This window comes from Filicampus tigris, chromosome 21 (genome assembly GCF_054856515.1).
Source record: "Filicampus tigris isolate MCC_2025a chromosome 21, RoL_Ftig_1.0, whole genome shotgun sequence".
Lineage (NCBI taxonomy): Eukaryota > Metazoa > Chordata > Actinopteri > Syngnathiformes > Syngnathidae > Filicampus > Filicampus tigris.
The window spans coordinates 7,591,347-7,617,260 of NC_141237.1; the positions used below are offsets into that span (position 1 = coordinate 7,591,347).

General features: G+C 40.7%; 1 protein-coding gene across 10 annotated transcripts in view; it reads right to left on the bottom strand.

Moving 5' to 3' along the window:
• Positions 1-693: 693 nt before the first annotated feature.
• The window catches only part of ntng1a (netrin g1a), a 66,996-nt gene continuing 41,775 nt past the window's right edge, over positions 694-25,914 (bottom strand). For 3 of the 10 annotated variants that reach the window (XM_086021159.1, XM_086021158.1, XM_086021156.1), the window contains 5 exons: positions 22,522-22,694; positions 16,034-16,060; positions 9,566-9,733; positions 5,666-5,800; positions 694-2,320 (listed from right to left, as the gene is read on the bottom strand). In XM_086021159.1, the coding sequence (XP_085877285.1) occupies positions 2,103-2,320; positions 5,666-5,800; positions 9,566-9,733; positions 16,034-16,060; positions 22,522-22,694 (721 nt within the window). In that variant the 3' untranslated portion in view covers positions 694-2,102. Of the gene's footprint in view, positions 5,579-5,665; positions 5,801-9,565; positions 9,734-12,102; positions 12,163-13,162; positions 13,208-16,033; positions 16,061-22,521; positions 22,695-25,914 lie in introns of all 10 variants that reach the window. The other 7 variants (XM_086021160.1, XM_086021163.1, XM_086021162.1 and 4 more) reach the window with 7 other exon arrangements.

The following is a 25,914-nucleotide window of genomic DNA, read 5'->3' on the forward strand; positions in this document are numbered from 1 at the left end:
AGGTCATAGATGAACTGTCAAGTGTATGACAAGCGCCACTATATAAACTTTGAGCACAGGCTCACTGGGACACATCAATGCCTGTAAATATTTAATTCTGCGCCCCTGACAACGCACACCACGGAAACAAATCGTTACCAGACCGAGCTAAATGGCATGAAAATATCACCAAAGCTGATGCACTCATTTTTTTTAATGCCACCATTAGAACGGGCCAGTCATATTTTCACTCAGATTTAGGACGTTTTGTCAGCATATCCTGGGCAGCATTTATCTGCACTTGACTCGAGCATTATTTTTCTGACACTTTTTACTTTTACTCCCAACATATGAAAACAGATAAATATGTTCTACTCCTTACCTTGTCAAAATAGATTAGTCACCATTTTCAACCTCTGCAGATGACAACAATGTAAACAAGGAATAAATTGAGGGATGCAACCATGCTTGAAATGGTGATTGATTGATTGGGGACTAATAAGACAGAAAAAAACAGTGCAATTAGTCATTAAATTGTATTAATTGTAAATGGCTTGAATGTAAATCCAGAACATTTTACATCACGGTTATGCATGTGTCTAGTTGTTAGGATTATCGGTGTGAGCTTTGACATCAGAGGCTGCAAAAATGTGAATATATCTTTTCTTTGTCGATGTAAAACACGACTGACTCATCAAAACCAGCAACAGCAACTTATTTTGAAGCTTTTATTCACTTAAATCCTCAAGTGTTAACGCGAGAACATAACATTTAGAATGTCCTTTGGTAGGATTGAAATACATTTTTATTAATACTGGATGTAAACTGATATTCTTTGATGCCAGCACATTGCCAACACAAAGTAAATGACCCATACAACTAAAAGCATCAAATAAAGATGGGGGGGGAAAAAAAAAAAAAAAAAAAAAAAAAGCCTGCATTTTGGGTGTCGTATAGATACATTAAAGTTGCCTTTTTTGTCACAGTTCAGCAAAGATACAAAAGGACTACATTATTTGTTTTGTTTGCTCAGTTTAGAAGAGAACCTGTAAATACACTGCTGATTTTCTATCCACTTGTAGTATGGAAAACTATCCTCAGACTCAGTTGAGAGAGCAGAGAGTCTAATAGAAAAAAATCAGAGAGCTTTAGTGGAGCTTATTAGAGGAGGAAATATGATGGGAGAGCAGAGGGAGAGAGAGAGGGAGAGTGAGACAGAGAGAAAAGAGGATTCTTACACATGTGCATCACCAACATTTGACGAAGAAAAAAAAAAAAAAAAAGAATCCTTCATCCGACGAGGGTTTTACAGGGTATAACATTCACAAAAGCACAGGTCAAGTGGCAGCATGGCGAGGGGAAGGAAGAGGAGCATGAGTTTGAAGGCGGAGAAATTGGATGAAAGTTTGTGCGCCGCAATGTCGCAAGTCTGCACACGTTTCTTTCCATCCACAACGCACTGGCAAAGAACCCGTTCTCCATTTGGGCTCTCCCACACTACATGGAAGAGGCCGAGGGAAATATTTCTTTGATTTGTCTTCCTCAACAGTCCAGCCAACATTAAGCTTACAGGAGCCTCCCACGGGGGTCTCGGCAGCCGCGGTCGGCTCGTGCGAGTCGATTGGTTGCGGCCGTTGTTGCCGTGGCAATAACAGAGGAAGTCATCTTCAGTTATTTGCTCCAACTGGAGGGAGCTTAAGCACCTGTATGGCTTTGAGGAAGGATGAGCCGGAGCAGTTGGGCGGGGCGGAGGCGGGCGCGTCGGTCTCATTGTCCATTGCACTCTTTTTATGTTAAATTTCAATATTATCTTGCATTTTTACAAGTATACATTTTTTTTTTTTTTTTGTATATATTCTTTGATGTTGAACGAGAGAAAAAAAAAGTTTTTGCACTCATTTGTCTGGCACATTCCTTTTCACATCAGTGTCCGCTGAGGCTGCTCAAAAGAAGAAGCTGGTACAGTACAGTCCGCAAAGCTCACGATTGTTCTGCTTGAATGGTTGTCGGTTATTCGAAAGAGGGATGGCTCGGTGGGGTGAAGGCTGTGTGTGTGTGCGGGGGTGCGTGGGGGCGTGGGGGGTGGGAGGGGGAGGGAGTTTAATCGCTCCCACCAGGTCTCTTTAGAGAAACGCCAAGCCCAGAAGAAGCAGCCCGAAGGAGGACGGAGGCCTCAGGGGGGGCTGGCCCGAACTTGCGCCCCGACATCCCCCCAGCTCCGACTCACAGCGCGGCTTCTCGCACAGCACGCCCGTGTAGGCCGAGGGGCAGTTGCAGCGGACGTTGCTGATGCACACGCCGCCGTTTTGGCAGCGCATGAGCTCGTTGTCACACACCCGAGCTGTGGTGAAGGCAATGTAAAAGAGAGACAGGAGTGAGTTCATTGGAATATTTTTATGGCACATAATTTCAGGTCCACTGTGAGGAATAAAGAGTCTATTATAACAGGGCCCCGGCATCAAAAAGCATCAAATTACATTGATTTGATACAATTGAATCATTCTTCTCAGCGTCCCGCTAGGAGTGTATGAAACTTACGATAAATGGTGATGAAGAATTCCCACAGAAGCGCATTCGAGTTTTCTAGCTATACAGTAATTCATCTCTTCAAAATACAGCTGAATAAACGGCAGAGCTACGTTTGAACTTCTTGAATCCATTGCAGTGTATGCAGTGTACGTCAAAGAATAATAGTAAACTCACTTTTGAGTCATGAGTAAAATGAGTTAAAGACTTGCAACATTAACAATGACTATAATAAGAGGGATTATTTCACATGGCTACAAAATGCAAATTAAATGCCAGCAGATGACGATAACATTTCAAAAATGTCAATATGTGTCATTTGGATGCCACTTCAAAATAAGGGTACCCTCAAGGGTTTATAAATTCTTTACACACTGCTAATTCATTTTTAAATACTTGGTTAAGGCTTAACAAACAAGTACAAACCAACTGTGAGCGTAACCCTCCTGCTTGCCAAATAATGAACTCACACCTCCCTTTCTTAGCTATAAATCCTCATTGAGATTTCTGTACTTCAAAGTAAAGCTCCCATTCGTCATTTACTGTATCAATAGTAAAAATGCATCATGACAGTAAGATAATTTAAAAAAAAGATAAAACAAAAAGATTGAGCTTTCTAAATAGTCTGCCAATTATTTTTGATCTCATGCCATTAGTATTCCATTCATAACCAGATAAATAGGGTACCCTTATTGTAAAATAACTCCACCATTGGACCCTGAATAAAAATCATTCTCATGATTTTAATGCAATCATGAGAGCATCACGCATTTGAATTTTTTTTCGGCTACACTCCCAAAATTTTCACTTGTGCAGTGTAACAAAACGGAATGGACAGTTTTCCCAAAGTCTGCCAGGCTTCCCCCTCCACCTCCAAACAGCAGCAACTTTAGACAAAGTGAACATCAGGTGGAAAATTGGTGTATATTTAGAGCTGGGACAGCGAGGCCACTATATTCCCGCCGGAGGCAAGCTGTCAAGCAAGCTGCAGGCAAACAAAGCAAGGCTGCGCAAACTAATAAACTAACAGAGACAAATCAACGATAAACACAGGAGACACTTCTACCCATTTCCCTCCTTTTTGCCGTGAGTGGAGAACAATATGGTAAGCAATCTATGAACTCGATGGGACATAAATATCACAACGAGAAGTATCAGGGCTCTCAGCTGGATGCATGCCGTCTCCCAGGAGGAGTCAAATTGGGCTTTGATGGGATTCGTGCAAAGAAATATCGACTTCCATTTGGCTACGTCTGGTTTGTCGTCACACAGACCTCGAACCAAACAAGGCTTTTCCTCCTAATAGAACTTAAAACAGGAGTTTAACAACTGTAGAATCAGAAGTAATGGGTCAGTAATTAAAACGAGAAATGTGGATTCTTTTCTGTTTTTTTTATTTTTTTATTTAATTTTCATGCATGAAAATCGGGACGAGTCTTGGATGTCTCCAGGAATGGTGCAGAGTTGTTTTTTATTTTATTTACCACAATAAAAATGACAAAATGAAGAGTTTGTGCATGTAATCTAGTTACTTGATAAGATAACATCTAGCCTAGCTTCTTCTATTTCTACTCCACCATTCTGCCTCTCAGAGCAGTAAGCACACATTTTCCAATTTTTGTGCTCTATGTCGGGTCTCTCACATAAAAAAAAAAGAAATGTTCGAGATGTTAAAAATAGATATGTGTTTACCCTGCTTGGGTGACAAATGAAAAACTTTGGGGAATGAGAACAGAAGGCACTGAGATATATTCATTAAAAGAGGGCGTTTCCTCGAGAATAGCAGCGATACGATCGGGACGCGGGGGAGACTCCTTTAATTAGACCATGACCTTTTATCTTGTCCCTGCTGCTCCTAGCAAAAGTCTCCTCCTTCCGAGAATATTCACAGCTGCTTCCTTTCCCGCTGTGCAACATCAGAAAAACTGACCTGAGCAAACTCAATGTATATGGAACATTTTTCTCGGCAATTCGACGGCTATCATCAAATAGGATTGACTCTAAATGACACGAGAAGCTAGAAAAGTGCATACGCAGAGCGAGCCTGGTGGAAATAACCCGCTGTTTGACTTGACGAATCAGGACACATTAATATGGGAAGATTGCAAAACCGCACGCAAAATACATTTTTCTTGTCTGGAGACATGTCTGCATTTATATCATCATAATCAGAAATGTTGCTGCATCAATAGAAAACCAGTGAACAATGGCATACATATTTTTGTTTTTAATGAAATGACTATGTTAAAGACGTAGAAATCCAACAGTGATGACTAATTCCAAATGAATCATTATTGACTTTTTCTGAAAGTCTTTGTTTACGATCCAATTTATGACTTCATCTCCTATCAATCCCATCGCATGAAGCACAAGTCTGCATGTACGCAGGTAGTACATGATCAGATCTGGTGCATTTACTTTTGATGAGGGAAAATATTTGGAGAGGGGACTGATGAAGTAGGCGTGTCTGCCAGGAACTGAAATGTGTTTGGTGAGAGATTTCAGATTTAATTGCATTCCTCAGTCTGCATACAAATGCAGACTTGACCATGCACACATCTCCTTTGAAATATGAGGTTGTAACGGAAGGTCAAAACGGAAAACTTTTTAAAGTATTTCTGGTCCCGAGTGTTTTTTTTTTTTGTCTTCCCGATGGAAGTGCATGTGAACTATATTGAATAAAACAAAAGTCACAACAGCCCTGAAATTCATTACGATTGTTCGTATCAGCCACCGTATAAAACAACGGGGAACTTATACATGGACGTAACGGGAAAACAACCTGTATCCTCGTCTAGCGTTGTTAGCTTTGGATGACATTGTCTGGTGTTGTGGACTGACAAAGAGGTGACGGATACTCAAACAGATTGCAGGCAGCCTGTCAAGCCGTCAATATTGACTCAGCTTTCATGTTGCTGCTGTGTTGCACGGCTGAATAACCGCGTTAGTGAGCAGCGTGCAGGCCATCGCTTTTTCCCAGCCCCCGATTTGAGCCAAACAGTGTATCTCCATGTTCAGTTTGCTTCCAGCTGGCTTCATCAACTATGTACATTTTCCAGCAAAGCTAAAAATTCTGACAAAAGGGAAATAAGGGAAGATGGGAGATAGAGAGATAGTTGATTAGGACCTGAAAGGTGACGATTGTTGTGGTTCTACTTACATTTGCAGCCATCGTCCCACATATAGCCGGGCAGACACTCGCGACACTTAGGCCCTGTAGTGCCCTCCTTACATATACAATATCCTGTGCCATTACAGCGATCACTGACTGAGCCAAAGGGATTACAATTACACTCTGGAAAAACAAAAACACACACACACAAGCTGGAGACAAGGTGCATGTGCTTCGACATCCCAGCACACCTCGCAAATGTTTACAGCGTGACCCATCAGTCTTTGAACTCAATTACTGTTCAACAACATTCAACCGATGAAAACGTGTTGCTACTGATCTAGTCGACTGGAATAAAATGCGACCATTTCAACAGTAACACAAAATGAAAACATTGTGAAGTTGATTGGAAGAAATTGGGGTTGACTTCTCCTTTAAATAATGAAAAGTCATTTAAATGACAGTCATTAAATATTAAATATTAGGAAGGATTAAAATATTCAAATATAGAGCAGTGATTTCCGATAAGTGCTTACAATTATAATACATATAATTTTATTTGTGAAATTGGACAATATGTTAATGCACATGCACACCCGTCCACTAAATTAAAACTAATGAGCACACATGATTTATGCTTGAAAAATGACAACTTCCCTCTTAAAATTATCACGTTTTCTCTAAATGTTATCAATTTCTTCTTTTTAATAAAGTATCCTATGAAATTATGTTCCTCTTTTCACTGCCGCACCAGTCCTTCTTTTTAACTCATTCATTGCCATTGACGAATTTACTTGTCTTTTCACAGTCCAGCCATTCAATCCCAGGAACTTATTTAAATATTTTTAAAAACATTTTCAAACATTAGGGTAAAGGAGGGTCTGAAAATGTCTGACAGTGAATGAGTTAATGTACAGCAGGTAGTGAGCAAATATACTATGCACAATTACAAGCTCTAATTTCAGATGGACCAAATGGGCTATATAGCACATGCATGTGTAAAATTACATTTTTCAAAACAGGCAGAGGAATGCAGAAGTGGAAAAGGGAGAGTGAAAATGACAGTTATAAGAATGAATGAACAAAAATGGAATGACATCGAGACAACTGAGTGGAATGAGTGGAAGGACATCACATTGAAATGGGCATTGTTGTCATAATTCATTTCACGCCCAAGTATTACATCACTACATTCAAGGCCCTGCCACCCCTGCGTCCCGCACAACTCATCTCAGATGTTTTCCAGTCCACCTGTGACTCTGATCAGGATACGTAAAACAATATCTGTTCATGAAAATATCAGTTGACAATACATTTCTGAACATCCTTTACTTGATGTCTTTGGCCCAGGACCTTGTTGACCTTCCAGCTTTGCACTACAGCTGCAACCTTCTGCTCTCAAAGTGACACCTACAGAATTTTTGACGGCCCCTGCCCATCAATTTGAACATACATGCCAGGCAACAGGAAAGAGGTGACTTTAAGTGACAAATAAAGGCGCGGAGGTCAGCATACAGAGCTGGGGTGGTTGCCAGTTCGGCGCAAGGTAAATTGTCAGTGGCTCTTAATGCCTCGTGATGGGTTTCAGCTGCTGCTCCTGAGGCCTTTTCATATACTTGACATAATGTCATATAGCACGTCTGGCTGCCGCCGTGACGTCTTTGTTTCCTCGGAACTGTCGTAGCCTGTCAGCCCCCCACCACACGCCACTCCCCGGCTCCCCCTAGGACTCACAAATGCACCTGGCACTGCGGACGTTGAAAGACGGGGAAATGTAACGTTTGCCATAGGGGACTATGCGAAATATGTTCACACATTTTACACAAAGAAAAACGGGCGAGGCAAGTCAGAGTGCTTGTGCAAAGGTCACAGCCAGATTAAAATGGCTTGTAAATGACAATTACAATCAAAACAAAACAAAAAAAAAGATACGTTTCCTTATTGGGACTAATCATGTGGCAGAAATATTATGATTACAGTTACTTTGTTCACAAATGATGGAGCTATTTAAAGTAATGGCAAACCGTGCTTGTTTACCTAGTCGCCAAAAAATAGATGAAGAGTAATATTTCATAACAAAGAAATGCTTTCACATGCCACTCTATTTTTAGACCAGATGCAGATCAGAAAAACTATGCACCCTTCATTAATGAAAAAAACTTTATTAGACCAAAAAGAATAAAAACACTAGCCAACTTGATAAAGAATACTAATTTTCTGTTTGAATGATATCATTGCGCAGTATTCAATTGATAATCCAATGATCTAATCATGTTTGTATTTAAAACCTTTTAATAATCTTATTAGGGATATATTTGCAATGGCTTCTATGATCACTAAAACTAAATAAACTAAATAAAACTAAAATAAAAAAAAATTGAGGAATTTGAACACAAAGTGAAATCAATAGAGGAGAATTGTTGAGAAAGTGAGACCCATCTGTGAGGGAGTCTACTTCTCTTCTTTTTTTTTTCCCCGCTCTAATATGTACAATATTGCGTTTAAACGAAACCTGCATTAAAATGTGCCCATAGACTAACAACAGTAAAAACAAGTTAACAGTGATTTATTATATACTTGGAGTAGAGTGGTTTCTCTTTGGTTGCTTGATCCCAATGTACATACATACAGGTGGCCATCAGGAAATATTTGAATTTTCTCAAATGGCTGGTGTATTTCCTGGCCATCATGGCCGCCAACAGCTATCCGAAATTGTTCATAAGATCCCAAAGATAACACCAGGATTGGCTTTTTGCGTGCCAGGATTGGGTGTGTTTGGTGCAAAAAAAAGGAAATATCACAAAAACACAAATGCATTAGGACTATTTGTCTTTGCCTGGAAGCATGGCTTTCATCAAGGTGATAGGAATTATAAGCGATTTCAGAAATCTGTCCATTTTTTTTTTTTTTGCTCAAAACCTTCAGGCATGTGCTCGAGACGAAGGCGGCTCAAGTTGAGAGAGGTTTGCCTTTCCCCTTTCATCCCTTTTCAACACAAAGCATGCATCCAGATCAGCAATAGAATGGCTTCACCAGAAGAGGATTAAAGTTTTGGAATAGCTCAGCCTGGGTACAGAGATGATTCCAATTGAAAAAAATACTGTATGTGGGTGACCTGAGGGGGGCTTTACATGGAAGATGCCTGACAATCTACCAGGTTTAAGGTGCTTTTGCAGTGGAGAGTGCAAACATTGCAGAGTCAATTTATGAAAAGACCTGATGCATAACCAACTAAATAAGTCTTCAGCAATTGGTATGTCAAGAATCCATCTCATATTCTGTGTTTTTTCCAGTAATACCACCTCATGCTCGAGTTTTAAGCATCTATTGGCAGCTCAGGCTTATTGAAACGTGCAGTTTGTCACTAAATGAATGGCTCACATTCAACTTAGTCGTCTAATACCAGCAATAGAAAATAAGATACTGATTTTCATGTTTATTAGTGTTGCACCAAGTACCGGTACAATTACCATATCGTGAATTTTAGAGGGCAAAAATAGTGTGATACCAAAATTTCCAAATACTGGTACTGGTGAATGCAGCGAAAGTGCTCCAATTCTGTCAAGGGGCTTATTTGAATTCATACAAAGTAAAATCAAAGTAAAAAAAAAATGTATTGTAACAACACAAGTGTACATTGGAAACCGGAATCGAAATAGTGACGTTGGACCCGCAGTAGCCTAAAAGTATGTGGTTTCAGACCAAAATAAGCCATCAAAAGTGTCCAGTTGTTTGCTATTTTTTTGCTAATTTCCTTCCATCGGACGTTTTTCTAGACATGTAAATTAATGAAGGATGTTCAATGAATGCGATTGATTCGAAAAGGCAAAAAGAGGAAGAAGAGGAGAACAGAAGGACGGTTAATGAAAGGAAGATGAAGGTGGACCAGTCAGAGTGAGGACAGTTTGAAGGAGAACACAGAGGCAGGAAGGGAAGCGGGGGACTAACCTATGCAAACATTTTCATCATCCAGTTCTGCCGAAGCATTGCGATAGAAGCCCAGCTTGCATAGCTGGCAGTGCTGCCCCCTAGTGTTGTGCTTACAGCTCACGCAAATGACCGTGTTTAGCAGCTCGATGTAGCTGCAACGGTTGGAGTGGCCGAAGCATTCGCAGTCTTGCAAAGAGAGCGGATGTGTGCAGAGGAGGGAGACAGAAACGTGGTAGAAGGTGTTGGAATTTGGCCTGCTGCTTGAAGCGCTACGGCGGTCGGGTTAGCACGAATTTGGTGCCACAGCATGCCGGGTTAACAATGAAGACTGCAGCTCAAGCGAGGAGATGTTTGTGAGATAATGAGAGGAGTTCAAGATAAGTCCGGCATGAGCACAGCCACGGTTGAGAAACGTTATTCCAAAAGCACAGCGTTAGTATAATCACAACACATCACAAGACAGGACGAGGCGAGGCGAGGGACGGTCATGAGAGCACAGAAATACGCTTACATTAAGATCAGCACACTGCGTAGGCCAAGTCAAACCATGAAGGAGCTTTAACCCAGGAAACAGAACCGTAGACTTTTGTCTAAATACAATTTCATGGTTGTTCTGATTTGAAGTGACAGGAAAGAGGATGAGATGAGACTGCTTTTGCCAGTAGCTTGAAATGGTATGGTTCCCCTACAAATTCAAGAAATGCTTCTCTTATCCAACAGTAAAGTTGAAGGGCGTTTCTTTAAAAGGCTGACAGTACCACTATATCAACTTAAAAAGGAAGTCAACACAAAAAAATTCTTTGCAACAATATGTTCTATGCGCCTTCACTAGTCTAAACATGGCATTCTAATTAATATTGCATATTGCAGCAAAATCCACCCGTTTTTAGCTATCTCGGGGCGGCCATTTTGTCACTTCTGTTGACTGAAAATGACATTGCTCGGGTAATGACCAATCACAGCTCAACGGTTTTCTGAAACTGAGACATGATTGGTCGTTATCTGAGCCCTAAGCTACTGTGATGTCATATTCAGTCGACAGCAAGTGGCAAAATGGCCGCCCCCTGAGATGGGCAATAACGGGTGGATTTTGCCGCTTAACTCATATTCCACAAACACGATATTAATCAGAATGCCATGTTTAGACTAGTGGGCCTGCTAGAAGATGTTCTTGAAAAAAATATGTTTGGGTTGACTTTATTCTTAGCTTCAGCCTCAGTCACCAACAAAAAAACAGGGAATACATACGAACATGTCTTAGTTGCCCCTCCTTTTATAGGCGACCAGCTGCTGTGCGACTATTCCGAAAAAGTTGCAACTTCAGAAATTATTTAAAAATATAATACAAACTAAATTTGCTCGGAACAAAGTGAAGATAAAAATGTATACCCGTACTGATAAAGGAGGTCCTATTGTCATGAAAAGCATTTCAGCCATTGGGCAAGTGAGATAATTTGCTGCTCGGCTTCATGGGCTTCTCTGCGGTGCAATGTCACGTTCAATTCCAAGCACTGAGCTGTTACTCTGACTGTGAAACCTCATGCTGCAGTCATTTCTGCTTACTATCACCCCTGCTACGAAGGGTGCAGGATGGGCAGCTTTGGAGCCTCGGTTCAACTCTGCTCATAGCAATAAGACTGGCAGGCTGAATGACCACTGACACCATGTGTCACAGTTGAGACAGATGTGAACTCTTAAGCCTCCCCACCGCCAACCATTTGAAGGAAAACCCAGAGAGGCAAGAGCGAGATTGGGGCTTTTTGTCCAAGGGATTGTGGTTATTAAGGATGAGTATTGAGGTCAATTCTCCCTGTCCACTTACTAACAACCTGACAAGGCTTGACAATGAAGGAGCGCCCGTGTAGCCCAACTGTACAACCATGTACAGCACACGATTTAAGTACTACTCCTTACTTTCACACGTTTTTATCACAAGACAAACAGGTTAAATTTTCTAGGAATGGGCTAAGTTTGTAAATAAAGATTCTCAGACACATCTTGCTTAAACGTACTGTAGTTGGAGCGTGACCTGGGTCAGTTTAACAGTGGGTTAGTACTTCAGGGTATGACAAAAGCATTAGATCATTAAATGGGAAGTCAACCTCAAAAAATATTTGCAATAATATGTGATTAATTTTGTGTTTGTGGTGTATGAGTTAAGCAGCAAAATTCACCCGTTTTGAGACATCTCAGGGGGCGGCCATTTTGTCATTTCTGTCGACTGAAAATGACATAAAAGATGCTTAAGGCTCAGGTAACAAAACCAATCACGCCACACCTGTTTTTTGAAGCTGAGACATGATTGGTCGTTACCTGAGCCCAGAGAAACTGCGATGCCATTTTCAGTCGAGAACGAGTGGCAAAATGGCCGACCCCTGGGATGGATAAGAACTGGTGGATTTTGCTGCTTAACTCATATTCCACAAACGCAATAATAATCAGAATGCCGTGTTTGGACTAATGGGCCTCCATAGAACATATTCTTGAAAAAAATCTGTTTAGGTTGACTCCCCTTTTAATAAGAAGTCTGAGTTTTCAACAGGGGCAATTCCTACCTCGTTTGCGGTTTGCAACGTGGACTGAAGGGGCAGTGGACAATGCAACTTGTGGAGCTACTAGAAACAAATTAAAAAAAAAAGAAACAAGCATAAAGAAAAACATGATAATGCAATCAAACATAAACATGTAATGTCAGATAATTAAGAACATGGAGCATCGAGCTTGATAATGAAAAGAAAAGCAGGTTGTAAAAGATGAATGATGGCTCTGGAAACGGAGGTTGTGGCATTGCCAAGCGAAGTTGGCTGCAAGTCGCGGCATCTGTTACAAGCGCCAGAAATGCCGAAGGATTCAAGTATTATTATTTTATGCTTCATTTAATAAACAAGTGTTTTGTATGATTCAAAGGCCTGTGTGCGTGCGTGCGCGCGCCTGCTTCCCCCAGACACAAACTAGCCTCTGACAAACAACTCCTCCACCTCACTGGAGGCCGGCCAAGAATGTTCCACTTTAAATGTGTGTGCAGGAGCGCGGCTAAGGAAACAGACTCCCAGCGAACGGCATCAATCTCCCAATTGCGCTTCAGTCACAGGACAAACAGTCGGTAAAGAAAATATGCATCTACCATGCGTGACATAAGCCCTTGACACATATGCGTCGCCCTCGGAAGCAGAGTGTCGCGCGCTAGTTGTTTGTGAGACGGTTGCACATCATAGCTGCGTGATGGATTAAAAGCCGAGATGAGCTCAACATCAATATGCGCAAAACCAATGAGGACCCACTTCTGCTTTTCTTCCAGCCGCGTTCCGATGGGACAAAGAATTCAAGGAAGCTCTTGAATAAAAGCAGCGGAATACACACGACGCGTGTCCAAGGGTAGTAAAAGCTAGCGTGTGGTCTCAAATCATATTATATCAGTGAGCTTCTCATGAAAAGACAAATCTTCAGCGAGGAGTCAACATGTGTTATCGTGAGCATCTTTGGGACATGAATACGAAGCTTTAAAATGGGCTCATCAAGCGTACCCAGCTAGAAAAACGGTTTATTTGTTACTTGTACACATGTTGGAATCTGTGTGAAGGCAAAAAACAGAATTGCATAATCTGAGATGCCTACCTTCTTTTCGGTTAGCGACACCTAGGGACGAGACATTCGGCCGAACTGCGTGCAATTGAGAGAAACCATCAGTTATTCATGTGCACTTGTGTGATGCACTTAACAGATAGTCTACAGGGTGGGTGGGGGCTATGTGGTAGTGAACACACACGCACAAGTCTGGCATGAGTCAAACCAGTAGAATTGGGGAAACAGCAGATGTAATGTAGCACAACTGGGGAGACATATGTAATTAGCGTGACTCGCACGGGGCGAGGGATTGTGCTGTGTATGTTTATGACGATGACAATGATGATTGACCAACTAAGAATATATGACCAAAAAAACAAAACAAAAACAAAAACAAAAAAAAAAACATTCTTGCTGAAAAAAAACATTTGAATCATGGTTTATGCAAGCGACTTAACTATTAATGACATCCCAAGACGTTAGGGGGCATTTTGTTTAATTCATCACATTGACTATGTGATCAATATCTAATTACAGTGTATTTCTGGTGGAGGAATAACAATGAATAAATAATGGCAGGTGTTGAGATTTGGAATGACGGATCGCTGTGGGAAGCATCACCTCAGCGTACATACACGTCGGTATTTCCGTGTCAGGGAAATACTCAAGACTCAAGCAACACGGATACATTCCCTCATCATGCCCCTCCGTCTTTTCTCGTCATCGTTCTTTGTCCTTTGTATAAATCATGCGCCTTCCTGTAGTTAACACAAAGCCGATGAATATGAAAAGGTGTCAACAGGGAGTGTGACCTCTCTTCTTTAACAAAAGAACACTTTTCAAGCTGTTGCATTTAAACTTGCTTTCGCCCCTGAACTGAACTGAATAATACATCAGCTTGGAAGCTCGAAACACCGTGACAATCACTTTTAATCCCCCCCCCGACGTCTGCATTTATTGATTTAAGAGAGACAAAGGACTCTCATCCCATCTCATCCTTTTTTGCCCCCCACCCCCATCACCCTCCAAAAAAATGATTCTCGATTGATCGTGCGTTTGGAATCAGGCGCTGATTGTGAATTCACCACTGGAGGCTTTAACCCCAAAATATTCCTTTTTTTATGATGATTACAAAAATAGGGCTCACAGTCAAATTCCAAAGTCGTGCATCTATTTATTTCATTTTAAAGGTTTTGTGACCAAAATCTACTGCTTAGTTTATTTATAGGCAAAAATGAAATGGATGTGCTCAGGAGGGCGGTGAGAGGGTTTCAATCAATGCTATACCAATAATAATAAAATGCTACTAGGATGGTCTTGTTTCTAAATATTAATTTGACTTTAATATATTGCAATTTAGTCAGATTTGATTACCCTATAATATCTAAAAAGAAAATAATCAATCATGATAAATGAGAGTTTAAAAACGAATGCAAGACCTGCCTTCATTCCACACAACTTTTTCATCTATTTAACGTCGTCAAAGTCAGCTGAACTTCTCTCATCCTCTTTAGTCATTGAGTATTCAAACGTGTGTTGTTTGCACAGCCTCATCCTCTTCCGCGCGCAGAGTCGTTTGGTGCCGCTACCGTGAAAGGCTGCAGTGTGAGCGTCAAGCATGCGCATTCCATGTTAAGCTTTTGAGGACGGCTTGCATGCATGGCGAGGCTGGCGTTTGGATGCATGGCATCCAGAGGACTAGTGTGCTCGATGTGTTTATTTTGTGAAAAAAAAAAAGCATGCATCCAACACACACACCTATATACACACACTTACACACATATTTAGCTTGAGTCAGGCCATGCAAGGCACAGAAGGGGAGCAAAATGACGAGTGAAGGTGATAAAGAAGGCAAGCGGCGGAAAATTGGTTCGTCTCATTTGCCACGTGTCCGTTTCTGACTAGCATGCCGACCACTTTTCTCTTAAGCCTGATTAAAAACCACCTGAGGACAATCTGTTTACACACTACGGCTCACACGACACACCGCAGGATGATTGCCCAATGCTGGTGCATGATAACAAGACACGCGAGAGTCCTTGAAAAAAACCTTGCTCAGATATGCTTTGCATTTTTTTTCCAGACACACAAAAAATTGGTAATCATGTTATTTGACACGTATGCATTCATTTGAACAGTATTACTCTATCTTAAAATAATCTCAATTATTACTATTTCATTCATGCTTTTATGGATATTTTTCTTAAATGACGTACTTTTTCAAAGGTCTTCTAACAATTTGTTGCGTCGGCGCAAGGAGCTGCCTCGACCCCGAAAATTCCGACAGTCGACTGCGCTTGGCGTAAAAACTGCCGCATCTTAATTTTCATGCCGGTGCAATGGTGTAGTTCAGCATGTTTGTGAATTTGGTAGATGCGCTGCCCTCACTTGCCGTTCCTGCCGCGCCCCCCGGTGCATCTGCAAATTTGGTTACAAAAAGGTAGACTACTTTTTAGACGACCTAAAACCATGTCAAACTGTGCGTAGGTAGTGTAATGTAATTTTAGTGTATTTGATCGTGGCACAGGCAGACAGATTCAGCGCTCCACAGACGCGTGTGGTGGATGTCAATATTTCATTCATAAATATGACACCAGCGTGGGACAATCCCTCTGAATCAGTGTATAAATCAAATATTTGAACGAACTATCAGTATCATGTAAAACAAATATTTTCAAAGCACTATCCTGACCGTGCCTCACAACTGGGGGGATAATACAAGCATATTTATGAATATTACCTAAATACATTTAAAGGCGTTTGGTATACTTGTAGCAATATTAACCCATATACAACCCTAAACTACAGCTTATCAGAAATGAACACTTGGCATCAATTTCAGAGACGTGCGATGAAGGGTGGCATGATAGGCAAAGCGAAGCATCCAGCACTGTGATAGTTCCTTTGTGGCGGATTACTTACTAACTGGACCAATGGTATTAGGAATACCTGCAAGAAAGGAAGAGAAAAAAACAGCATAAATTAAGACAAAAAAAAAGCACTTACGGCATCCTAATATGAATTCACTTACAATCCACTGTTACTGTTTGAATTTAAAAATCATGATTCCCCTTGATCGGTTTTATCGCTCACCACCATCCTCATGTAGCACCCCAATTTTATGAGCATCATTGGAAAACTAATTCCAGTGGACACAATAGGGTCAGAAACAATACAAGCCTTTCTCTTTTGAAGTTAGAAAGACGTTTGAAGATGCTTCTGAGCTCCCCTGCTTTGTTAAAAATACTCGTTGTCAAAGGAACACAAAACAGAATTCTCATGCACACCATCACCGACAACGACGTATCAAATGTCACCGCAGAGAGAAAAGTCTGCCTGTGAAGCCAGTGAGGACACGTTTCATCCTGCAGCCTGCCCGTCCGTCCCTCCCCGTGCCAGACAGCAACTGGGCATATAATGTAGTGTGTCTTATTCCCATGGTGACAAGAACCCTCTCACTTCAGGTTCTGTCGAATTGAGATGTCTCATTCTTCTAGTTTAAATCATGTCACCGTCTGAAGTCATATTCAAAACGCAGAAATGGTCTGATGGAATTAGTGGTGGCCGTGGTAATTGATAAATTGATTGCTGAGAGTTCACTTGTGTGGAATTCATTGTTGATTTAGTTATCTATTCACGGGACGTACTCACAAATGTTCAACTTGATGACTGGACAAAAATCCTGGAGAGAGTCTTCCCAAAAAAGAGGAAAACATTCAGCATTCTATTTTCTGATAAATCTTTTTGTTTGAACGGATGCCCTCCGTCACACTTCTTTCTGCCCATGCCATCAAAAATCAAACACAACTATCAGCATGGGTAGAGTGATGAAATGTAAACTCGAGGAGATGAAACTAAATAAAAAGGAAAATTCAAATCTTTTTAATTTCCCCGGTGAAGTAACGCGGCGAAGCCTTTCCTGCAGCAAACGTGTCCAGGTGCTCAGGGGACACAGTCGGGCTCATGAGCGTGTGCACGTGTTGACCGTGGCACTCAAAGTGCTGTCATTCAATCACTGTCTCTGATCTTTGCTAGCCAGACGTACTGTAAATTAGCAGTTGTATGTGTGTGTTCCCTCTAAGCTGTGAACTGCGGGAAGCTACGCCGACACACGGGGACGGAGCATAATGGATGCCGGAACTCCAGGGGGTGGGCAGATGCGATGGAGGAGACAGGAAGGACAACGGCTAGGATGAGCTGAATCATAATCACCTTTATTGTGCTTAAGGGTGCACTTTTAGCAGTAGTAGCTTAGAGTGTCAAAATAAACGCTGATAAAGAACAGTGAAAATGAAAAGGAAAATGTGATGCTAGCCTGAGATGGCAAATTAGGGTGACCAGATGTCCGGATTTACTCAGACACATCACCTTTAAAAAAAAACAAAAAAAAAAAACATCCATCTGGGATATTAATATCACAATTTTCTTCATGACACTGGATTAATAAAAATAAATACATAAATAAGTACAAGTACTGGTACTGCTATATGCACTGGTTCCTTCACATTTTGTTCCTATAAGGCAGCATTGCAAGCACCGTTACCAGTTTGGAGTTGCCATTAGATCCAGTAGAGGAAAATGTACCCCGAATATGTTTTTAAATGACCAGATTCCATACTTTGTTTGCACTGTTTTTGTTTTCCTAATTTGGACATTTAAAATCATCACCATTTGTTGTTTCATACCTACTTTTAGAATGTTATAAAATATGTATTTCTTCATCATGAGACTAACTCATTCTCAAATCTGCTCACTAAATGTATTTTGTCTGCATTCACCAACTTTTGCGAAAGCTTTGTGCGGCAAAACTGATCTCTAAAATATTAGAGGAGAGAGACCCCGGAGAAAAGTAACGGAAGCAGAGGGAGAACACTCCACACAGGAGGCAACAAGCTGAGATTCAAACAAGGAATTTAGTCCTGCTTCCCACATATCCACCATCTTTCCCTCTCTGTCTATGTAGTTCTAAATATGGCCACGTTGTGACAATCTACAATGTTCTCAAATGTGAATATGCAGTAATGTAAATATAACACCAGAGGAAGCGAGAGACTGACTCTTGTTAGCGAGCGTCGCAAAACTCAAAGTTCACAGCTTGAGCAGAAAAAAAAGGAATCACAGGGTTTATAGAGATAAAATATCTTCTGCCAACGCTATACGACTGCTCTTTGCCTTCAGCGAGGAAATATGAGAGTGCCCCAACGCGAAAGGAATTGTTGATTAGAATGCTGTGAAAAAAGCACAATGTACTCAGTGGTGCACTAATATGCCACAATTCCTCTAATTGTGGCCTCCACTCTAATAGACACCAATTAATCGCAGAGTGGGTTGTGCACTTGAATAAATAAATACCCTAAATACTCACCCTAAAGAACACCGTCAAATCTTTAGCAAGTCTCTGCGGTCAGTACATATAACCGATATACAATCTATAGTACTGTAGTCAGATGGACAGATTTTATATAAGATAATACATATAGCAAAGCACATTTTTTATAGGTAACTTTAAATTAACTCATTCACTGCCATTGATGAATTTACTCTTTTCGCAGTTCATCCATTCAGTCCACATTTTTTCAAACGTTAGGGTAAAAGAGGGCCTGAAAATGTCTCGCAGTAAATGAGTTAATCAGATATAAAGGTTCATGAAAAAAAACAACAACATGCTTTTCATTCAAAAATATCGGCATATCGATGTGACTTTTAGAAGGTTTGGATAAAAAATACACAAATAAATGTAAAGTTGATAAATTCACATCTCAGCAAATTATACTTAACACTCTTCCTTCCTACTCATGATTTGGAGCACCAATGGCCTGTCAGCGCAATTATTCACCCCTTTATGAACAACCTGTGGCGTTTGAGCAGACTTCCAAGATCCAGTGTCACACCCATTCCATTATTTTTCAATCACTGTCATTTCCGATCCTGTCCACGTGGCCCAGCGCCATTATTATGAGGACATGGCGGCAATCTAATTTTATCCTATCACACAGGAAGAGCATTAGCAGCTCATGTTGACGGTGTGCTTCATTGATTTTTACGAGCTATGTAGAGATCACGGTTGCAAGTCACTGAACATGATCTGTGAAGGGCGTGCGATTCACTGAAAATGATCTATGACCATGTGGGGTCAGTAGCCCATGCTCCAGCCCACACACGCGCGCGCGCGCACACACACATAGGCAGGCTGAGTCATGAGTGCTAACGTCAAGTGATTTTACAATAAATCTCTCTTCAGAGAGATCAGAGAAATTAATGCCTCACAGGCTCTGCGCATTTATGCAGTCATCCATCTGAGATCACCACTGTGACCTTAATAATAAATTACATGAAGTCCATAATAAACATGTTCTCTGATGAAACTATAGAGAACACAACTTTGTCGCTCACACGAAACAATTCCATCCTTCATGTCCACGTGTTCAAAACAGCACATTTTTCATTCTTATTCATACCTGTAAAATGCATTTTTGGGGTGAAATTCACATTTTCCAAGACGCAGCTTCACTATGGAGGTGGTAAATTTGAGTTATTGCGTATGTAACAACAGTAATTAAAAAAAACAAACAAACACTCAAATCATGAATAAAACGTAACAGCAATTGGATAAATTGGATAGGATGACTGAAGGAGGAAATAAATGCTGAAGCTGGTCTGAATTGTGGATCCAGTATTTACAAAACATTTTTTCCTTCATTTATTTATTTTGTTAGGACATGTTCCATGTGAACAGGGATAATTTATTTTAAAACAAATGTGAGCCTTGCTGTAGATTTTTATTTTACCCGAGATGAAAAAAAAAATAAAGAAAGAAAAATACCTAATTAATTACTTTTCCTGGTTGGTATCCCTTTTTTAATTCTTGTTACAGTCCAGTGATGGCTTTGCTCAAATTCTAGCAGCAGAGAGACTGGCATAAGCGCACTGCCTGAAACGCAATTGACTTTCTCAACAGCAAAATTACACATTGCCGCACCGAGGTGACCGACTCGCTCATTTGATCTAATTGTGTCACTCTGAATTGAAGTTTCATCTTATTTTCGGAGTGCCCAGAAACCAAGGTTGTAGTTGCGTCGTTCAAGATTTCTATTATGGAATGATATGTGTCGGGTGGGGAAGGGAAGGGGATAAGAACAAGGGGAATGTAATCTCAAGACGAAAAAACCCCCAAAAAAACTGCTATTTGAAGCCAATGACCCTTCAAATGCTCCAGTCAAACGTGAACGTAATTCAAGGCATTATTGTGGAGAAGTGATATTGGAGGACTATTTGCATAATAGTTGTTTGTGCACACTGCCAATGAGATTTATTTTACAGCGACATTAGAAGATCCTATGGGATTTGCTCCTATATCTGAAATATGTACAGAAACATACTCACAATGTGCAGAAGAGATTAATCAAAATATTCAGTATGTGTGTGTGTATAAGGTCGTGTTAATGAGTGTGAGGCATTAAACTGTAAAGTATGTGTACGCGCTCACATTTTCATGATCAGCACCTTTCCATCGAGCTTAAAGGACTTAAAATAAAGCTGCGGCATCTTTAGAGCATAATGAGTGTAGTGCATAACACTGGATGTTATTTTGATTTTCACCTTTTTAAATTAGTCCACATCATTAACATAATGTCATAATGTCAATGGGAGGCACACCGGAATGTAGTTGTTTTGTTAAATGTTAAAATAATGAGCTATCATTATTATTATTATTATTTTTTTTAATGAGATGTATGGTGTAGAAGTTTGACGTGTTAACCGAATCAGAATACATTATACTGCATGTTGACCTGTGGCATTTGCCAAAAGCCCTATAGGTAATATTTTTATGATCGCCAAAGCATGAAAAATGAAATTCAAAAGAAAAAAAGAAACAAAATGAATGTTTTTTTGTCTTACGTCTTTGAGGGTTAAAACGTACGGGCTGACATTAAAAGTCACAAACATGCAATGAACAACTTTTGATCATCTCACAACTGTCATGACCATGAGGCAAAAAAAAAAATAAAATGTTGACTTTACATTATTCCAAGAATATGGGAGCTAAATTTACCATTCATTAAGAGGCCATCTACTAGCACCCGCCTCCAACAGCATCTTCAAGCCCGACAGTGAATTGAACTGCCATGGTTGATTGTCAACCTGATACTTCTCCTTCGCTCTCCACAGAGGAGGGAATTCCACAAGAATGTGAGAAGGTTGGTGGGTGATTGCTTGTGTGCGCGTCACGTTTTGACTGCCTCTCAACTATCCCGGGAGAAGCGAACGATGACAGTTTGATGGCTGATGACACTCCTCCTTTCTTGTCTTTCTTTACTATGAAATCCTGTTCTTCCTCTCTCGTCCCTCTACAACAGTATGAGGACATACCGGTGGTTGAAAGTTTTGGAATTATTTATTTTGGTCTCATCTTTTTTAATATTAAAAAAACCTGACATTTGAACAGGGGTGTGTAGACTTTTTATATACACTGACCGCAGAGGATAAAGATGTGTTTAATCAACTCAGGGGAATACACAACGTGGGTCTGTGCAGTGGTTATCAATATGTTGTGTGCCTATGTGAATCAAAGGGCGTGTGCTATTTTTTTTTTTTTTTTTTAATAATGTGCTGTCAATCTGGTCTCTAGGAAGTGCTATTTCACTCACCCCTTCCCAAGTCTCATAACAGGGATCCCTTGGGAGGGAGAATAAGTCATTAGTCGGTGGCCAAGAGCCTTCCAGCACCGGTGATGAATGCAGAAATCACAGCAGATGCAATAAGGTGAAGGAGCCGGATAAAAGCTGCGCTTCGAATGGATACCAGCACGCTCAAGCATATCAATGCGGCTCACAGTTTATTCCGATATATGAACGGCAACGGGCAACGCATACGCGCGATCCTGTACGACATCCCTCAATTGGCGAATGAATTAAGTGGCAGTTAGTCTGTTGGCCATATGATGAGAAAAATGATACTCAACATACTCAAGCCTCTGATTTTTTTCCTTCATTTTGTGAATAATTTTGGCAATAAGTGGCCATTCAATGGCTTGGGCATCTGCACCCCAAAAAGTCTGCGCACATACTGTATTCTGGAATTTAGTCACATTGTTTTCCAAGATAAAAAAAAAAAAAAAAAAAAAAAAAAAGCCTTAACAATGTTGCCTTTTATCTCTTTGAAACCATGTTAATTGACTCGCGTTGTCTTGAAGCAGTCAGGCAAGTCATCATCTCACTTTTCAAATTATTATCGTCAGAAGTCAAAGATGACGATGCGGGATGCTGCTAATTGGGTATCAACTCTTGCCAGCTCTCTGTACTGAAATCTTCACTTTCATTACGTCTTTTTTTGGAAGTCTTTTGTCTGTCGAACACCTGTCACGTGACCTGTCACTACTACTAATCAACCGTGTGCGCGTGCGTACTCACATATATTTGCGGTGCCTTTCGGGATGGGCAGGTAGGAGCCGGCACTCCACGCTCTGCCTTGGTAGTTCCTCTTACAGCGGCCGCAATCAGGCCCGGTGGTGTTGTGCTCACACTCGCAGCTAAGCTTCTCTTTGTCAAACACGCAGCTGTTGGCGTGAAGGTTGCACTTGCACCTGTCAAAAAGGGTGTTGAGGGGGGGGGGGGGGGGTTTGGGGCATAAGGGGGGACAGGGGTGGTGATGAAAATGACAAATACGTCAACGTGAGTCAAATTTCCACTTCGGGATTGTATATAGTCGGACAATCCAGGTGGAGGCCTGCGTGTCCTTGGTTGAAGGCGACATAAAGCAGATAAAACAGTCTACTCTCAGACTTCAAGAGGGATTCAAGGGAGGCAGGTGAGTCTAAAAAAGACAAACCTGGCTCCTTTATATCCCTTTCCCGTCTGTTCTCGCTAAGGTTTAATTGTCCCACAGGAGGATGCACGGCGGTTGCAAGGTCACAGTCGATAGTTGGGGGATTTGGAGCGGGAGGAGGACAAAAGGCTGAGGAACACAAGCCCGGTGAAACAGTGGAACAGACATGGAGGGAGAATAAAAGCGAGGAGCTCGTAATTCTGAAAAGGTAATGAATAGCTCAAAGTTAGCCAGCGGGCAGCGTGGAGCCACAGCTACACTCTCTGTGAGGGATTAATATGAGATGAGCTCTCAGAAGCATATTTTCAGTATGGAAGGAGGGACTCCCTTAAGGTGCACTAAATCCTCACTCACACACGGCTCGCACTACATTCATTTAACAATGGCCTCGACAAATTCATTTTCGGCTGTCCCTAGAAGAGCATTGGCGGGATATCATTACTTTCTTTAATTAATGATCCCCATCGTTCCCCTCGTGATGTACTCACAGGAAATCTATAAACTGCTCCAGTTGGAGCATATTTGAAGAATTTTGCAGGTTTCTGTAATTGTTTGAAGGGAGAGTAGGAAGCATTTCATTCTTGATTTTTCTGTTGTTTGATTGTTCAATCTTGCAGGGGTCAAGTTTCCTATCTGCAAATATGTTCCATTTGAGTTTCCCTCCAAATGGTTGTGCAAAATGATTAGATGATCTTGAAATGGCAATGTAGTCCTCAACAATGTGATCGGCAATCAGAAGCTGACATTAAGGTAAAATGTAAAATATGCCCAAGTTTAGCAGAAGGGTGGTTCATTTTTCAAAGATAATCCATTGTTGCTAAGTTTACTATGACTCACCATCCAACGCCAATGCTGGCTACAACTTTGAATCACTTCCACCCAGCATGACTCACCGTAGATTAATACTGTGCCTGTTTTTGTTTATTTTAGGAGGAAAATCCTCCATAAAATTCAAGCTCTCGTCCGAAAGTGCCCTTTCATTCAAATTTGGAGCTGAATGGCGCCTCTACTTGTTCCTTAGGCTGCCAGATGGAGAGCTTCATGAAGGCGTTGAAGGGCCCGATGCCACAGATAGCCCCGCAGCGGTCGCAGACGTCACCGCGAGAACCTCCGGTGACAGCGAGCTCACCCTTATTTACAAAAGCTTAGCCTCAAGCCACAATCCACATGACAGTCGGAGGAAAAGCTACGTCTTAAACCACTCACTTCTTGATATTCAATGTCTCCGACTTACCCTGAATTAGCAGGCTGTCTTTTGAGTAGGATTAGCTCGTTTCAGGTCAGTAAAATACCCTCAATAACAAACAGTGTCTGGAGCAACATGCTGTATGTTATTATAAATAACATTTCGCTCTGTTTAATGTGGTCTCGGGCGTACTGGATGAGGACCAGTTAATGTTATTCACGTGTTTGCGTGTGTGTGTGTGTGTGTGTGTGTGGAGTCCTTTGTGGTTCAACCCTCATCTTATTGCAACATCACAGACATTTTAATCAGAGCAAAAAGATGATAGCACCAGCGGCATAATGATAGAGACTGCCAGTTTGGCCCATGACGTGTCAAAGGTACACCGTGCTGCCAATCGAAATTGGCCTCGGAATGTACGGAAACAGATTAACATAATAAATAAAAGTATTTCAAATGACTGAGATTTCTATGATTAAAATAAAGTACGGATACAATTTTCTTCCATTGTCTATTACTTAAACAGAAGAGAAGAAATCTATAAATTAACATGTCACATTTGCCAAAAAGCCGAATCGTCATCTGTGGTTGCCAACATGCGCTGGTCTTTGACATTGTCACTAGACTGTTGTAAGAGTGAGAACACATGCACAAACAGCACCTATGTACCGTACTTAATCATCAATTACTGAATGTTTTAATCGATGCAGATTCATTTATATCTGCGTCGTAATGGAGTAGAATCGATGATGCCTCCCGCCCTTAATAAAAACCTTCGTGGCAGAATCAATTCATCTGTTCATTATCCTAAACTGATATAATTTGAACTCGCCGCACAAGATAACGTAAGTCTAATAGCAAAATCATAATATCAATAAAAATATATGAATGTGATTGCTATGAATTGTGTTTTTTCTTTGTCTGTGTATATTCATGCAGGTCATGTTAATGTACAAAGGCTGAATTGAAGCAGCTGGACTGTTCTTGTTTGTTGAATGCGTTGTTTTTTGTTGTTTTTTTTCCCCTTTCTTGTTCTTTGAAACAGTTGTCTTAAAAATGACTTGGCTAATTCACTTATCAACAGCAAATTTTAATCAGATGGCTTCATGTGTGTGCCTAAATGTATTGTTGATGCTGATTTAAAAAAAAAGTGGACTTTTTTTCGAGGACATCAGGTTTTGATATATTTCCTTTTTTTTTGTTTATAAGTTTGCCCTATAAAAGCGTGCACAATACGGTTATTACCATGCGCTATTTATAGCTATTATGCATAATAGGCTAATTAATATGCTATTATGTATATAATATCAACTGTTACTGAACCGAACCCCTTAATTCATAAATATTACTAAACAACATATTCTAATATTGTTTTTATATCACCATTATTATTATTATTATGAAAAACTGATGTGCTAGAGAGAAAAAAAACAAAAAACAGGGCCGATTCGGACTCTGCACAAAAAAATCATCTAGAAAAGTTCACTTGCATCTCTGATTTAAAAAAATTTGTAAACATTTGTTGACTAGTGTTATGCTATTAGGCTAACGATAGAAAGCTAACTTAAACTTAAATGCTATTTTCAGTCATTTTTGTCGCACGGAAATGTGACATCAGGATATTGTTGGAGTCTATTTCTGACCAACATGTTACAGCCTACACTTTGTGTCCCATGTGGGTAATTACCGAATTCTAGAGTACCTCTTCCAGGGTCAAAAATGCTGACTGTCAAGAGTACAAAAGTGGTACCGTTGAGGGCACCACTTTCAGTGACAAAACATCTTACCCCTAAAA